Source organism: Protopterus annectens, chromosome 4.part0, assembly GCF_019279795.1.
Source record: "Protopterus annectens isolate FY-2018-M chromosome 4.part0, PAN1.0, whole genome shotgun sequence".
Taxonomy (NCBI): domain Eukaryota; kingdom Metazoa; phylum Chordata; order Ceratodontiformes; family Protopteridae; genus Protopterus; species Protopterus annectens.
The window spans coordinates 1,877,120,061-1,877,137,894 of record NC_056733.1 but is presented as its reverse complement, the minus strand read 5'-3'; the positions used below and the strand labels follow the sequence as shown (position 1 = coordinate 1,877,137,894).

At 39.5% G+C, this 17,834-nt stretch overlaps 1 protein-coding gene across 3 annotated transcripts in view; it reads right to left on the bottom strand.

Annotated features, from left to right (window-relative positions):
• The window catches only part of MRPL22 (mitochondrial ribosomal protein L22), a 145,227-nt gene that overhangs the window by 82,817 nt on the left and 44,576 nt on the right, over positions 1 to 17,834 (bottom strand). For all 3 annotated transcript variants that reach the window (XM_044069547.1, XM_044069548.1, XM_044069549.1), the window contains one exon: positions 15,920 to 16,055. In XM_044069547.1, the coding sequence (XP_043925482.1) occupies positions 15,920 to 16,055 (136 nt within the window). The remainder of the gene's footprint in view (positions 1 to 15,919; positions 16,056 to 17,834) is intronic.

Here is a 17,834-nt window from a genome sequence, read left to right as displayed (position 1 = left end):
CAACAGTATCCTTTGAGAAGTCATCCATCGCTGGTAACTAGCATATTGGCAACACACCCCTAAGAGTTGATACAATAGTCAGGGACTTGGGGACACTCAGACAGTAAACTAACCTTTGACCATCATGTGTCTATAGTAGTGAGGAAATTATTCTATGCTGTGCAACTTATAAACAAAGGTATGGCATATAGGTTCAAGGAAGTCATTGTTCCATTGTATTCGGCATTCATCAGACCTATCACGGAGTACAATGCCCTCTTTGGTATGTACCTAACCAGGCATATGCAACAATTGGAATGTCCACGGGAGGTTCCTCACTAACAGAATACAGGGCGTAGGTAACATGGTCTTTGCAGACCGCCTCAAGGCCCTATCCCTGTATTCCATCTCCTATAGGCTGTTGAGGGGGAGATCTATGCCTGGCATACAATGCATGGTCAGACCCCACTATGACAGACCTCCTGCACAGCCACAAAACAAACACTGCCATAATTACCCATTGTAAAGACTTAAACCTCGTCTGTGATATAAATAGGACCTGCTGGAAAGACGGGTATGTATCCCAGAGACAACAACTTCTCTGGAACAGGCACCCCATCCATGTGAAGCAGAGTTCTTCCCTATCCCAATTCAAGTTCAAGTATAACATGGATAACTGAATGGGGAACTGGAAATTTATCCCTGGTTTGTCACCTATGTCTCTGACACGGACAGCCTGTGAATGGTTAATTTTCCAGTCCCCTGCTAGTCAATGTTTCATCTCCCAAGGCCCAGTTTACACTTTTCAAGGGTATGAGAACTTGGAGATTTGGAATGCAAGGCTAGGCTTAAAAAAGCTCTTGTGGTCATTAGTTTAGTAAATACCTATGAACTTATGAACCTATAAAATAACAACATATAACAACATACTTCATGTATGCAAACGATGCATGTAGTAAGGTAATCAATTTACTAAAAGAAGCAGACTGGCTTAAGATAATAAACACTGAAAAGGATCAGTAGATCAGCTTACTCACCCCATTAACAAACTGCAATAAATACATTAAAAAATAAACAAAAACAAAGTGAATGAAGCATACTGATTTAGTAACAAACTAGAATACTGAGTGGGAGACCGGCAAATTTAATATAGAACATTTAGTGCTTTTGTCTTGCATTTTACAAAAGACTTGATCAGAACAAATTACAAGCTGTGCCTAAAAAAACAAAACAAAACTAAGCTCTTAAAAAATTTAAGGCAAATTACCAGTGGTATGAACCTTGGCTCTAGAGGATCGTCACTGCTGAAGTGACACCCAGACTACATGGGAAAAGGGGTTGTGGATGAATGGATGGATTTTAAATTCTAATGGTCCACCTGGTTTAAATGAACACATTAACATAAAATGTATATCACAATCAAATGTTTACAAATAATTAATTTTAGTGTTGTACTTGTAATAAGAATAAGTTTATTAGTTTTTTTTTAAAAATGCATGTTTTATGTCAGGATATATTATGTTCAGCTGTTTTTTTAACTGCTATTTAAATTAGGTGTAGTAACGGCTTATGATTTGTTCTGACAAAGTCTTTTGTAACATACAAGATGAAAGCAATAAGCATTCTATATTAAATTCGCCTGTCTTCCACTTGGTGTTCTAGTTTGTTAGTTTGGTTACACAGTGCTTTACCAGAAGAGGTTTTTTTTTGTTGTACTGACTTATTACTATAACTCCTCACACTGTAAAGGAAGTAATCACAGGTAAATCTATATTAGTTTTGTTGACTGTGAATGTCTAAGCAGACTTGTAACACTGAACATACAAGGGAAACCATTTAATTTAAGATGGGAAGCAAAGCTATTATTAAAACTGTCTATGAAACTGATGAAGTAATATATGTAAATAAAATGGAGCACCTGTCAAAAATTGCACACTACGAATGTATGAACACTGAGGCCAGCACAGTGGCATAGAGGGATAAAACCTTTACTAGGACCTAGGCAACCTGGGAATGATTAGCAGCTTAGGTATCTAAGGCACTGGCAGGGAGGAATGTGCATTCCTATCCCAGGTGGGCATGGACATTCAATTTTTTTTTTTTTTTTTTTTTGTTACCAGCCCAACCCCTAGTGCCTCACATTCATGCTGGGTCTATAAGCTACTCTTCTACCCCCCGGACTTGCACCAGTTTGGTGAAGCCTGTTGGGTCCTTGGGGCTTGCCTATGCTTCTGTCTGAGGGGGGTGATTTATGCCCAACCTACTCTCATTTCCATGGTCTGAAAAAGCGGTAGCCCCGCAAAAGAGCTACCCTGTATTTGTTCAATAAACCATTTTGATTGTTTTACGCTGGGTGGTTGGCCTACATTTTTTCCTTTTGATTACTCCCTTTCCCTGCCCCTCATATTTGTTGATTATGTCCAAGGGAAAGTTCCCACTTTAGACAATGTCTCCTCGGAGGAAGTATATCAACAAGCACTCACCCAGCTAGGACAGGCAGACCCATCCCTTCCCTGCCACTTTGTTAGTCGCCCGAGCTGCTAATTGAACCTGGGTTGGCTAGGTCACAGTCAGGGCTTTATCCCACTTCACCACTGGAGTGTTCAGGAATAGACATTCATCTCAACACTTCCCCGAGGGGAAGCATGGTCCATGAAGAGGGAATTAGCTCTTTGACAATTCTGTGACATGTCTAGGGGAGGCAGAGGTAAAAAAGGGGAAGTCATAACATAAAGGCCTTTCACAGAAGAAGCTACAGGTGAGACCCATCTGGACACACATATTCTATGCCAGGCCCAGCCTGGAGAGAAAAAAAAAGGTGTTAGTCCAGGGGATGAAAGAACGGACTGGCAGATGTCTCAAACCAAAGATCTCTCAGACCTGCTTTGGTGGCACATATCAATTTTCAGGCTTGATTTACTCCTTGGCATGATGTACCTATTTTCATGCTTAATTTATCCTTTCACATGATTTTCTCAACCCCCCCCCCCCCCAACACCCAATCACAAACTATTTTAAAGCTGTTTAAAACATAAGAAACCAGAATATATAAACAACATACTGGTGACACCAATAATTTAAAGGTAAGAGGGCCCACATTTTACATCTCCCTTTTCAGAACAAAACAAAAATGACTGAGTCAGATTCTTGCAGTATATTTTATTAAAATTGACAGATTTTACACTGTACTTAACAATATGATTATATTTGTCGCTTGCATTTTTTTAAACTTGTGTTTCTGAGTAGCATCCTACAATTCTACTTGAAGTGGAAAGAGTTGTGGGCTTTTTGGTATTCAAATTTATGCTAATTATGTACCCAAGTTTATGACCTAATGTACCTACATTTCATCAGTCTTTGTGTCTACTTTCAATGCTTACAGGTAAAGACGCATGCTGGAAATGGATAACAGCAATGAGCTAGATGACCACAGGTTCACAGGTAAGTACTAGGCTAGCTGCCCTTGCGGGCTATTTTAAGCCTAGCCAATTTCCCTTTTTGTTCTACCACATTTTGTTACAGACTGGCCTTACCTATCCCATGGTCAGTAATTATATATTACACCTAACAAGGATAACTGGGATCATAACATAGATAATTGGTGGAGGCCCATGTATGGTATAAAAAGCATTTAGGAGCCGCATCTGTCCATTAATACTATAGGGGACAGTCCTAAGGGAAAACATCCATAGAGCCAAGTTGCGCTTGAAAATGGACAGGGATAGACTTTGTTTTATGTGAATGGGTAGTCTGTTCCATAGCAGTGGTATCCTCTGTGAAATATACCTGTCCCTCAAATTATTCTATTGAAGTTGCAGAACAAGTTAAGATCCCTAGATCAAGGATTTCTGATGTAATCTGAATTGATGTGCTGCAAATACATCAGTAATGGGTGGGAGGATGTCTTACATGCCAGACACAGGTCACCTCTTAGCAGTCGGTAGGACAGGGTTTTGATTTGGTCCATGCAAGACATGTTGTTTAGGCCATATATCCTTTTAGTAAGGTATCTCTACATGTATTCCAGTTGTTGCATGTGGCTGGACGGATATGTGCCAAAGGGGGCATTATATTCAATGACTGACCTAATGAGGGCTGAGTAAAGGGGGGCAATGACATCCCTAGATCTAGCCACAATGCCTTTATTTACAAGTTGTACAATATAGAAGGACTTTCTTATAGCAATAAACACTTTTTTTTTTTGAACCAAGGAACATCTTTATTAAATTATCACTTATGAAATAAGCAATCGTACATTTATTGCAATGAAAACAAACCATACTGACAATTTTAGTTGCAAACATTATACATCACATAATTTATCCAGTCACTGTCGGTCAAATATTGCATAGCTCATTCAAATCCTGCCTTGTTTTAAGCCTCATTCCTCTTCTGCGTGTATTGTACTGTTCCCACAAATTCCATTTTTTTTCTATGTAACTTTCTCCTACCCTTTTCTAAAGATCCCATTTCAAGTTGTTTTATCTCCGTTACTATATTACTTCTAGTACAGTTGGTTTAGACTTTGATTTCCATTTTCTAGTACTTTTTTGTTTTTTCTCACAGCCAACGTAATTAGACTCAGCAAGGCCTTACTATGTCTAGGCAATTCCAATTATTCTGTACTGTGGCTAAAAAATTAAATTCCTTAGTCAAACCAATTTGCTCACCCAGTATTTCCGATAGAGTAGTCTGCAGGGAATTTTTAAAGTCAGACAACTCATTATATTCCCAGAAAATATGCTCCTAATTACCTCTTTCATCCCCATCATACCTCCAACATCTGCTAGCTACCTGAGGAAAAATTATTTGGAATCTACTTGAGGTATAAAAACACCTATGTAAACACTTCTAAACAAAGATCTTAAATCTTCTAGACTTTGTTGCATATTTGGGAGACATACATATACCTTCCCATTGTTTCTTTGGGAATTGCTTCTTATCCATTCTCTCTTCCCAATCCTTTCTAACATCCTCTGAATGATTCTAATCATGAAATATTTTATATGTGCTACTAATTATTCCTTTTTTTAACAGTAGCTTCTGTTCTAGATTCGATTAGAAACTCTACCAGAGGTGGTCTTTTGCTTAGGATCCAGCTATTTCTTTCCATTTGCCTAGATTATTATTTTTTTTTAGTTGGCTTTAAAATAAACAAATCAATTATTAAACAAATCAATTATTAAACAAATTATTTTACATAGGTCCACAGCTGATCAATACATCAAAGTTATACATAACAACAATCAATATTTTTCAAACAAGCCTTTAAGTACAAGCCAAGGTTTATACAAATGTATAATATTAGAAGTTCTCATCTTTATAGCATGCAATTCACCACTGCAAACAACTTTTGCCATACTAATAAATTCAGCACTAGAGGGGTAGCTTTACTTTTCCGATTTTTTAGTAATTACTTTTCTGCTATAGCAAGAATATACCAAAGAAAAGGCACTTGGGTTTTTGGAATTATCTCAGGAACTGGAGCATTAAATAAAATTAAAGATTAAGAAATATTACATGTGTCTGACCATAGAGCTTGAAAGAAGTTATTAATTTCTTTCCAATCCTTGATAAGGAAGGCAATTTCTAGCTTGCAGTCCAAATAAATTATTGGCCTCTTCCCATTCTATCACCTTTCTCTCCAATTTGCTCACAATACCTTGGTTCTTTTGCCAGTTTTCTCAAATAAATTCCAGCCCCTTCTTGCCTATTGTATGTATCCCTAATTGCAGTCATCCCTATTGGCAGAATCCCCTTTCTCCACTCCCATGTTGGCTTAGTTCTTAGAAAACTTTTTGCTACTTTATGAATACAATATTTAACAGACAATTGTTGGTTAAAAGTTAGGTCAATGTCCACATAACTTCCCAAATCCTAAACAACCAGGTCAACTCTTAGGGGTGACTTGTCAATGTGGTAGTTCCCTGGAGTACAGGACTTTCTAAAGGATACAATAATGCATTTTTTGGCATTTAGTTTCAGACCATGATTTTGATACCAGTTATTTGAGACAAACTTTCCCGCAGGATGGCCAAGTCATTTGGGTATTCAATGACTACTCCAACTTACAGTCATCTGCAAACTTAAAAGCCAATACCAAAGGGCTCTGGTTAACTACTTCAGAAAAGTTGATGCCAAACAGGACCAGAAAGTATGAAGCAAAGGGGAGGAAATAAATAAATAAAAGTACAAGCAGAAATGTAATAAATAACAGATTGGAGTTTCACTGCAAGTAAGGTGCTGCTTAATTTTCTGTTAAGTTAACCTAATTCAACAGATCCATGGTGCAAGCAAAGAATTTTTACAAGCGTGGTTATCTGGGATATGCCTTAATCAATGGGGAAGCTAGTTCCAGCGAGTATCAACAAAGATGGTATTCCATTTTAAAATGTTCCCTGTAACAACCTGGGTCACAATTCTTAAATGAGCATCCTGTATTTAGTGCACCTTAGCATCAGAAATATATAACTAATCAAAGAAAGAAAATAATTTCACTAAACCCACTTTACTGCCTAGATTTTATGTCACATTTCCTACTGTCATGGCTGACATTTTAATGCACACAAACAAATAAGCTAAGTAATAAATGACATATGATCCACCTTACATTTGCAAAGGTGAAGAAGGTTCTTAACTGTACTACTGATTTGCTGTCTGGGAAGCTTAAAACAAGCCTTGCATTCACTCATGGTGGCACAGTGTTCCTGTGATGTATAATGTGGAACAAATCACACTAACAATATAGCAAGAGAGATGATAAAAGGAAATGGTGTATTAGGTATTATGCCAATGACACAATCAGTAAATTGAATAAACAGGTCAAACTGCAAATACCTAAGGAGGGAAAAGTCAGAGTGGGATGAGGCAAAGCAGAAGCTTGGTCTGCAGGCTGTAGACTGCCTTCCTTATCGGGAATTGATAACAGAACACAAGCAAGCAATACGACAGTGTTAAAGGCCATCTCTGGCTGACTTCATACCTGAAGTGTACAACAGAAGCTGTACCTAAAAAGGGACAATTAGTATGTCATTAAAACAAAGCATGACAACTGCTAAGAATCAAACAGAAGAGGTTAGAAAAGACTGGGAAATAAAAATGGAAAGGCAGCATATAAAGGAACAATGGGAGAATATATGTATGACCACAAGTATACAACAAAATATGGATGGTTAAGGATTTTTGCATATCCATTTTATACCCTAGAAAATTTTCCACAGGTAGACAGTAGTTGTTGAAGGTGTGATCGGAAAGACAGGGGTACTTGGGATCCTGTTTTTTTCGGAATGTAATGAACTTGTAGATTTTAAATATTCCCTACAAGGTGGTTTATGAGAAACATTGAGAAGCAAATTATTGCAACTAAGGAAATTATTCTTTTGAGATGGGATCTAGAAACTGAATTGCCAAGACATAGTAAAGCTCTACAAAGCTTAATGTTGTTGGCTGCCATAAAAGCAACTGTTAGAAAATGGAAATCAAAAGCTAAACCAACAAACAAAATTAGTGAGTGTTGCAAAGAAGGCACAAGAATTGAAGGTGGGATCTTTACAAAAGGGACATATCAAACTACATAGAAATAGGTAGATTCTGTGGAGACAATCCATACAGAATAACACCCAGGAGGAGCAGTGAAATTTCACAGAATGTGGAACTTGAGTAATCTAAGTAATGCTAAATTAAAAAAAAAAATTAAGGATTAATCTATATTATCAACATTGCACATAAAGAAAAATTGACAATGGATTGTTTGTTTCTTTTTGCTATATGTGTACCCATGTCACTGTGTAATATATGAAGTTAATAAATGTGCTAGAAGAAAAGAAAATAAATGAAACAGGCTAAATTAAAATACAGGTCAAAAGACACAGACAGTAACTGACATACAGGTGCACCCACGAATCTTCAGATTTCTTTTACTCACTGTCAGTGATTACTAAATCCATGTCATTTTAGACAGCTGTGTAAAACAAACTATCAATATCTAGAAAGCACTACTAAAAATCTTGCACAAGCCATCTCCATGATGAACAGTAACACAGCCCAGACTGTGACCCAGATTTGAACAGCAGGCCTGGGCCTGGTTACTTGAGAAGATGAACCGGGGGGGGGGGGGGGTGAAGGTGCTTCAAGTGGTTGATTCTAGCTCTCCTACTTCAGGGGTTAGGTGTGGGTTTTAACCAATATGGCACCCTGTGCTTACAGCTGGAAGGTAAGGTTTGAGATCTGGAGGACTACAGTAGCAAAACAAGGGATAAGCAAACTACTCAGTGGTCATGCAGGAGGTGTGGAAGGGTGCACACACACAATGTCATTGCATGCTTGCCCTTTAGGGAGTAGTGTAGTTTTCTGCAGTCTACGTTCATTTCCACCTGCAATAAAGAAAAAAGTCATTGCCTAGCCACTAAATCACATCTCCTTCCTTGCCTCTCATCATCACCTTCTATGAAGAACATGCAGAATGGAGAAGGGTCAACATGGGAGGTTAGCTCCCCTTCCCTCCAAAGAAAGGAAGAAAAGAAACGTACATTGCCAAGATTATGAAAGACTGCCATAAAATGTCTGTCTTTTGACAGTTCAGTCAAGTCTTTAGCCATGCACGCTAGTTTAAAAATTCACAAAGTGACTAGTATGAGGAAAGGATGCAAGTAACAACATCGAAGACAGTCAAGGGATCTTCTGGATTAGTAAAAGCAGTCTCTGGTTATGAATATGTGCTAATACATACAAGATAAAGATCTCCCATGATCCTATCACTACTGACAAACACAAAAGCAAATGGTGCACTGGACAGACTACAAAGACTGATGTGAATTCACATTACAAAGGGCAATGGTTCTCAAAAGCAGAGTCTCCACCTTAAAGTGGGCAATGGCAACCAAACTCATGTTCAGAATCCAGAAGGCATGGCAACACAAGACTGAGAGAGTTTGATGTCAAAGATAACGTTTCCGTAAAAAATGCAAAATGCTACATAACGTGGGTGGGTTTGGCATAATGGTTAAGTTCTTAATCTCATAGATACAGGGTTTGATTCTGACCTTGGGTTATTATCTAGGCTTAAAATGGCCCTTCAGATCAGTTAGCCTAGTATTCACCTGTGAATCTACAATATTAAACAAAATAACTGATCTCAATTAAGGAAATAACCTCTAGAAGCTGTTGCTGCTATGGCTTACTCACTAAACTAATTTAGCTTATGTGAAATTTCTATGAATGCTCCCCAAGTCACACCTTTTCCAGTCTTCTCAGCATTTATGAACTGAACAGTTAGATCCGTCTGTAACTGGAAACTGCTGGCTTCCCTATGCGACTATCATTTTCCCAGCCCAGAAGTCTTCTCACTAATCACATTTTCTTGTTGTCTCACTTTACTGTATGTTAAGAACCATTTACAAAATGTGTGATCCCACCTGCTAAGCCTTCCCCATTCATCTAGTTTACAATGCTGAATGATCTCTTCAACCCACTCTGTTTTCCTTGCTAGCACCCCCAATACACATTCATTCCAGCTAGGAAAGCTACAAGTAACATTGAAAATGCAGTTTTCTTGGAGGTTATCAAGTTTACACCACCAACCCCTGGGTCAAAATCTAGCTTCTGGACCACAAAGTATTTCTGCAAGAACAGGTAATAGAGTAAACACAATTTAATTGAAGTGCTGCTGTGAATCTTCAGATTATAGCAGTATAAAACTATATCTTTACTGTACCAACAGCCATACCTCTCAACTGCCCAGACATTTGGAGAACCTCCAGATTTATGCCCCATATATTTTCACACTTCATAGGTTCATAGGTTTATACTAGGCTATCTGCCCTAAGGCATTTATAAGCCTAGCCCAAATTTTTGTGGCTTACGCCACCCCTTATATGAAAAAATACTGTGCCCATTAGTTTGTTGTGCCTCTGTCCAGCAGTGACACAGAGATGATTCCCGGGGTAAACCTACGATCTCCCATCCACAGGTCTAGATTTCTCTTGAACAGAGTCAGCGAGGTGCTCTGCCTCACATGGACCAGGATTTTATTCCACAGCATAGGGAGTCTCTGAGTGATAAATCTATCCCTCCAGCACGTCCTATTTATATCCGTGCTAAGGTTTAAGTCGCTTGCTCTAGTGGTTTTGGTGGATTTGGATTTTTTGAGGTGGAGCATGTCCATTAATTCCGGGTTGGACATGGCCTTGTATGTCAAGCACATGTCACCTCTGAGCAGACGGTATGCGACTGAATAGAGCTGGAGTTTCTTCAATCTGGCAGCATATGACAGATTTTGGAGTCCCTTTATCCTTTTGGTGAGGAACTTTTGGGGTCTCTCCAATTGCTGCAGATGTCGGGTGAGATACATCCCGAATGGGGCATTGTACTCGATCACTGGTCTGATAAGTGAAGAGTACAGGGGAACAATAACCTCACTAGATCTGGATGTGAATCCCTTCATGATCAGGTGGGCAATGTAGAAGGTCTTTCTAACCACTTTAGCAATGTGAGTGTCAAAAGAAAGGCCACTGTCAACCTGGGTCCCCAGGTCCCTGATAACCTCTTCTGTGCTTAGTGGATTGCCACCTATATGGTAGCTTGGGGTTACCTTGTTTTTCCCGAAGGGTATGACTATACATTTTTGGCGTTTAACTTCAGGCCATGGCTCTGGCACCAGCTATCTGTTTCCGTGAGTCCCTTCTGAAGGATATCCGTGTCTGATGCACTTTCTACTATGGCCCAGTTTGCAGTCGCCTGCAAACTTTGTCAGCCAAAGTCCTCCTATGTTGGCCTGTACTTCTGAGAAGTAGATGCCAAACAATAGGGGCCAAGGACCGAGCCCTGTGGGACACCACTTGTGACCGGCTTGGAGTCTGACACAGCGCCAGCAACTCTAACCCTGTGGGTTCTGTCCTTAGGCCAGTTTGCAACCCATCTTGTGACATATGGGTTTACATTTAAGCTGGTAGTTTTTCTACAATACCCGAGTGGGGTATTGTGTCGAAAGCCTTTGCAAGGTCAAGGTAGGCTGTATGGACTGCCTTTCCTCATCAATGGCCTTGGTGACTGTTTCAAGAAGTCGACCAAGTTCAAAAGGCATGATCTTCCCTTGACAAAGCCAAACTGGGTTGGGTCCAATGTCTGCAAGTCCCCTATATCTTTGTTTATGAGCTCCATTATGATCCTCTCCATAGCTTTGCAGACTAGACTTGTTAAGCTTATGGGGCGTAATTACCAGGGTCCGTGAGGCGCCGCCTTTGTGGAGTGGGACTACAGTTGCCGTACGCCACTCCTTGGGCACGTATCCTGTGGTAAGGCTGAGATTAAACAGCTGCCTTATGTGCGGGTTTAATTCCTCATTTAGCTCGTGTAGCACACAGCCGGGGACACCATCCGGTCCCATTGATGCTGTGTTTTTAGCTTTAGAGAGTGCAGCTTTCACCTGCGCATTTGAGATGTCCGGGAGGCTACACTCGGCTGGGACAGTTATCTCTCCTTTAGGGGGGAGAGGGGGGTGAAGTTTGCACTGAACCTGTCTGCCAGTATGTTGGCAACGTCTGTGGGTTCAGTGATTTTGTATCATTTTGGACTAATTCTGAGCATATCTGGGAGTTTCTACCCAGGTTCCTAACATAGCTGAAAAAGGCCTTATGATTGTCCTTTGAATCCATGGCAATTTTTCTCTCAAAATTGGCCTTAGTTGATTTTATGAGTGCTCGTATTTTTTTACTAATAATGATCAGGGTGACTTCCCTTTTATGGATTTTGTTCTATCATGTAATAGCTTTCTCCTCTTATTGTAAAGTTTGTTAATGGCTGGGGTCCACCAGACTGGACGTTTGCCCTTTGTGGAAAGAATCTTGGTTTTATTTGGGATTGCCTGATCCATGCAGTCCTGAAGGTGTTCATAGAAGGCATTTGTAAGGGCTTCCGCAGCTTGGGTTGTGGCTTCCACTGGCTCAGGGGCCTTGAAGGATACCACACCAGTCTTGAGTAGTGTGAAGTTTGCTTTAGAGAAGTTCTTCACTATGGTCTTTTTTGTTTGGGGTGGGGGCGGGATGTGGATTTCCAGTGAGATTAGTTTATGATCAGATCTCACCAATGAGGGATATACTTCCGGTGTGGAGCATTTTGTCCCCATGTTTGTGACAATGAGATCTAGTATATTTTCTCCTCTCGTGGGAACAGTGACTAGCTGTTCCATGGCATTTGAATTTATGAACTCCAGGAACCGTTGGGCTAGAAAGTTAGGGCTTGAGTAATGTTCCCAGTCTATATTCGGGTAGTTGAAGTCACCCAATATGATGGTGTTTGGAGATACATTTATACCCTCCAGTGTCTTCAGGAAGGCTGTGTGGGGTTCCTGAGTTTGAGAGGGTGGCCTGTAGCATGCTACAATTTGTAGAGCAGTTTTGCCTATGGTTAGTTGCACCTGGATGGTTTCCAAGCTTAGATGCGTTGCCACCAACCTGGAGGTGTGGGTATCCTTTATGAATATGGATACACCCCTCCTTTTGTGGTGTGGTCCAGGTTTTGGGGCGGAACGCATGATATGAGGTAAAACCTAATAGTGCCGGGGTGCTCTCAGGAGCCTTGAACCAGGTTTCAGTTACAGCACAGACATCGATGTTCTCCATACTGAGAAGGGCCTCGAGTGCGTGCATTTTGAGATTTAGACTTCTGGCATTGAGCAGCATTACCCTCAGTTTCTTCCCATTTTTGTTTTCTAGGGTGGTAGGTTTAGAATTTGAGCCTTGCCTAAAAAAGGCACTATGGGGGTGCCAAGAGCCTTAGCCAATATCCGGAATCCCAGGGGTGACAGGTGCAAGCCGTCCCTTGCAAAGCAGCGTGGCTTGTCAAGCATGTCATCTCAGGCAGACAGACACTGGATCCCCTTTGAATGACACCAGACATTAAGCCAATTGTTAAAGCTGATCATCTTGTCTCTATATTGTGGCATCATTCTTGGTGAAGGAAGGATACTGCTCAGGGTTAGGGTCATACCTGCCTGGGCTACATAATCAGAGAGCTCCTCTATGTCTCTTTTCATGTAGTCCAGGGAGGTACGTCTCAGGTCGTTCACACCAGCATGGACAATGACTGTGTCATATTTGTACTTGCCGTGGAGTGACCCGAGTGCTTGTGTTATGTGGCGGATTCTAGCGCCCGATAGGCAGCTTACTGTGACCCTCTCCTTGTTCAGCCTGGTGAGTGGGACGTCAGTGTGTCTGACTATGGAGTCACCTATGACAAGTATGTTTGGTGTTGTATTTGGCCTTAAGGGCTGTGACTGCTTTGCACACTGCTTTTGTGGTTTATGTGTTGCTTGTGGGGTGTCTTGAGGTAGCAGTTGTTTGGGTGTCTGCTTTGGAGGCCTCTGCTGTTTAGGTACATTTTACTCAGAGCCTCCAGTATGTCTTTGTGTGTTTATGTGTTTGATTCAGTGGAGTGGTAGCATTATGTGAGGCTGGTTTTGTGGTGTGTGTAGTTGCCTTCTCCTCCTGTCTGGTCTTGCCAGTCCTGAGTTGAGAGAGCTCAGCCTCCAGTTTGGCTAAATAGCTGCATCTCTCAAGTATTTGTGTTATGTGGGAGGAGGAGAGGGTTGTCTGTGTACATGAGGCAGTTATAACATTGCCTCAAGATTCCCAGATTCACCAGCTGGACCGGAGAGAAGATTGACAACTGACCTTTGGACATGCTAGAATAATATTGGGAATTCCTTAATTGAAAACAAGGGCCAGTGGGGAGTGAGGGTGTAGTGCTTTTAATTTTTAGTGCTGACTTATATAATTGCTTTAGTGAGCAAGTGCCAGGTAACTTGAGTGCTATGTGTTACAAGTAACTAAATGCAAAAACGACAAACAGTAACTTTCTTTCAAGTGAAACAAGGAAATAAGTACAGTAAGCAATGCAGATATCACTAGTGATCCACAGAAGCTGAGAAGTTGCATATTAGGTGGAATTAGCTTCCAGGGAAATAACAAGCAAACAAACAACAAGCATATAAACAAAGCTAGATTCAGCAGGCCTGGATCTAGTCTATGCTAGAGCAAACAAGGTGAACCAATTTCAGTAAGATACAGTTCAAATATTCAGGCACTATAAACCTTTAACCAGAAATTCCCAGCTCAGAAGGGCAGAGTCCAGCCTCTTCTCCCACAAGAGTGCAGACCACGAACCTTCTTAATGTAAAATAACTGGCCTGAAGCCCAAGTGCCTAAACCAGAACTAATACACTTGGACACTGGGCTCTCAATCAGCAGTTCCCAACTTAGAAGGATGAAAGCTACCTGTCCTGCCACCACAGTGCTTGCCACAAACCTTCCTAATGTAAAACAACTGGTCTGAAGCCCAAGTGCTTAATCCAAAAGACTTGAATGATAGCTACACTTTAATCAAGTTACAACCAAGCAGTAATAAATACCATTGAATACTTTAGAGAATGTCTGGATTAGTGCTAAAGTTACACAAACAAAGCTAGATCCAGCAGGCCCGAATCCAGTCTATGCCACAGCAAACAAGGCACCAACTTCAGTAAGAAACAGTTCAGATATGCATGCACTATAAGCCTTTAACCAGAAATTCCCAGCTCAGAAGGGCAGAGTCCAGCCTCTCCTCCCACAAGAGTGCAGACCACAAACTCTCTTAATGTAAAATAACTGGCTTGAAAGCCCAAGTGCTTAAACCAGAATTAATACACTTTTAGAATAACAGACACTGAGCCCTCAATCAGCAGTTCTCAACCTAGAAGGATGTAAGCTACCTGTTCTGCCACAACAGTGCAGACCACAAACCCTCTCAGTGCAAAACAACTAACTGGTCCGAAGCCCAAGTGTTTAAACCAAAAGGCTTAGAATGAGTTACACCAAGCAGTAATAAATACAATTGATTATTTTAAGATGATGCAAAAGTAAAAAGAAGTAGGTAAAAACACAAGTACAGTAAAAGCAGATGAAAATTTTTTTTTTTTTTTCTGAACAAGTGCTGAGATCAAAGAAACAGATTTGAGTGCTGAAACTAGAAAACTGGCTAGTTATAAGAAAAAAAAACAAGCTAGAAGGCTTCCCTCAAACACAGAAGGGCTTGGGGGCTCAGAAGCCTACAAATAGTCTGTACCACTTAACAAGAAAGGCAGGAAATAAGCTTAATTTTTTTTTTTCTATTTCCCAGATGCTCTCTTTGTACACAGTAGGAGTGCCTGAAATCAGAATATGATCTCACTGCACTCAGTTGAGTGAGCAAATGAGATGGGCCCAGAGGCAGGCTGAGGGGCGGGCAGTTTCAATGCCACTAAGATCAACACCAAAACAAAAACAGGGCGGGTGGGTGGGAATAACTGAAGAGCAGAATAACTTCAGTTAACAATTCCTTCTCAAATTAAATACTGTATTTTTAAAAAAAAAGAGCAGATAAAGGTACTTAAATTCTCTTATACGTCCAGTTGAATATAACCAAGTTCTTAGCTGGCCAAGCTGAAGTTTTAAAGCAGGAATTATTTCACATGCACCAGTTTAAATATGCAAGGACAGGAAATCAAAGAATGTGGCTACCCCCACACCTGTAATTACTAGCAAATAACAAAATTCAGCCAACACTAGCTTCAGTTCAAGTTACTGAAGAGCAGAATAACTTCAGTTAACAATTCCTTCTCAAATTAAATACTGTATTTTTTTAAAAAAAAAAGCAGATCTGTTGTTTGGCAAACCACTCAGGACTCAAGACAGTAAAAGTTGACAGACATGTTTCAGACTTCATATCCTACAGAAAATGCATGTTAATGCCAAACCTGTCATTTTATCAACTTTCCAAGTTTAACAGCAATATTTAAAACATGTCCCTTATTTTGGCCTTTTATCTCGCCAATATTTTTGGCTTTGTCCAGAATTCTTTTGCTAGAAGGTTTAGAGGTTTACAAATCAACAAGTACAAAAACCTGAAAAACAAATAAAAAAATTCTTACTGCAGGTCTGCGTGGTTCATCTGGAAGCTGTGGAGGGTAAACAATTAAATTCTTTCGGTTCCAATTTTGTGAGGTCTCCAAAGATGTACTCATGTGGAAACAAGACTGTGGAACAACACTGCATGTTGGAAGTAACCTAAACAATGCAGAACAGGCTGTTGTAAGATGCCACAACTACAAAAAAGGTCAAGTTAAGCAAGCATTTTTATACATTTGCTTTCACTTCATCAGGAAACAATTGCCATACAAACTAAAAGTCTACAGTCAGAATATCAAACAGAGTAAAGTTTATAAAAAGATCTATCCAATCAACAAAATGAAATAAAGCAGCTGAAAACAACTATATACTTAAATGCAAACAGCAACATAGGTCTTTGGTGGCAGAAAGGATAATTTGCTTATCTGATCTGTACTTTAACAGAATTTAAGATTCTATACCCCCACCACATGCCCTCCTTTCCTCCTTTGCCCCACAGGATCTCTCTATACACTTTTTTCTCCATAATACATTCCTGCAGCCCATATCATTGAGCCACAGACTGTTCCAAGAAGAAGAACGTTCACAGATGAGGAGATTACCTGGTCACTACCAATGTGCTGCTTATGCCCCTTCTCTGTGCTTCCTATTCAGAATCACTGTTTTGAGGTCAGGGTTCAGTGCTAAAATTCTAAGGAAATGTAATGAATAGCACATAGCACAGACAGAGGAGGAGACAAAAATATCAGCAGAGATAATCTGACCCAAATTTATTATGAAGTGTCTGCAAACCAGTACATATATGGTATTTTATTAGTTCTGATGCCATTATAAAACGCACAATAGAAATCTCAAAAAAGACCGTACCTTTCACGGACTGGAACCCTCTCTATCCATGCATGTAGAGGCTGTTCATGTTACAGAATTCTTTTTAAAGAAAATTTTCATTTAATTAAATTTAACATATTTCCAATATATACACAGAAAAGAAGAAATTCAACATTGCATACTGTTATACAATAATAGGAATACATTGAATCATCAAGGTAATCTTATACAATTAACACATTACGAGTCTTGATATTTCAACAGCAACATTTCAAAGCTGTCCCAACCACTAAAAGTTTTAGTATAATTATAGATTTCATTCTGATCATTTCTAATTAGGGGCAGTTTCTTGTTCATTCCATCCAAGACAGTTACTACACATTTTATAATATTGTACATGAAGCTACTGCCTATACATCTTGTTTAATATTTATTAATCTATTATATCTCTGACTCTTGTACCGAAAATGGAAGTAAATACCTTACAATGTACATTTATAGTAATAAAATGCATCTATATGAGGAAACTAACTTATTATCCCTTCCCTTGTTTAAGTATAGGTTAGATTACAAAAAAAAAAAAATTCAATGAGGGAGGACTTATTTTGTCACTCTGAATTATCTTGAAAACTTCACTCAGTAATACTAAAATATTTAACAGAAGTAGGCTATATAATTCAATATGTAAACCATCTAACCCTGGAGCGTTACCATTTTCCCCTTTTTTAAAGCTTCTTTAACTTCTATCAGAGTAACAGGCTTATTCAATTTGGAGATATGTTGATCATTAAGTTTATTAGTAACATTTTTCTTTAAATAAATTGTCAATTTTGTAATTATCAGCATTATTATTTCTATCTTTAAGATTCTCATGGAATTTAAAAACATTAAACATTTCCTCTTGGAATTTAAAAACATTAAGCATTTCCTCTATGTCTGAAGTACGCTTATTAGTGTGAAGATCTCAGGTATTATTGCTTTGTGCCTTTTTGCTTCACATCTTACTTCTATTAGCTAATCTATGTAGACTTTTGATGTCATCGCATAACTAGGCAATTTTTTTTAAAGCTATCTCTACTTTATGCATTAAAACTGTTTACTGAAATCATT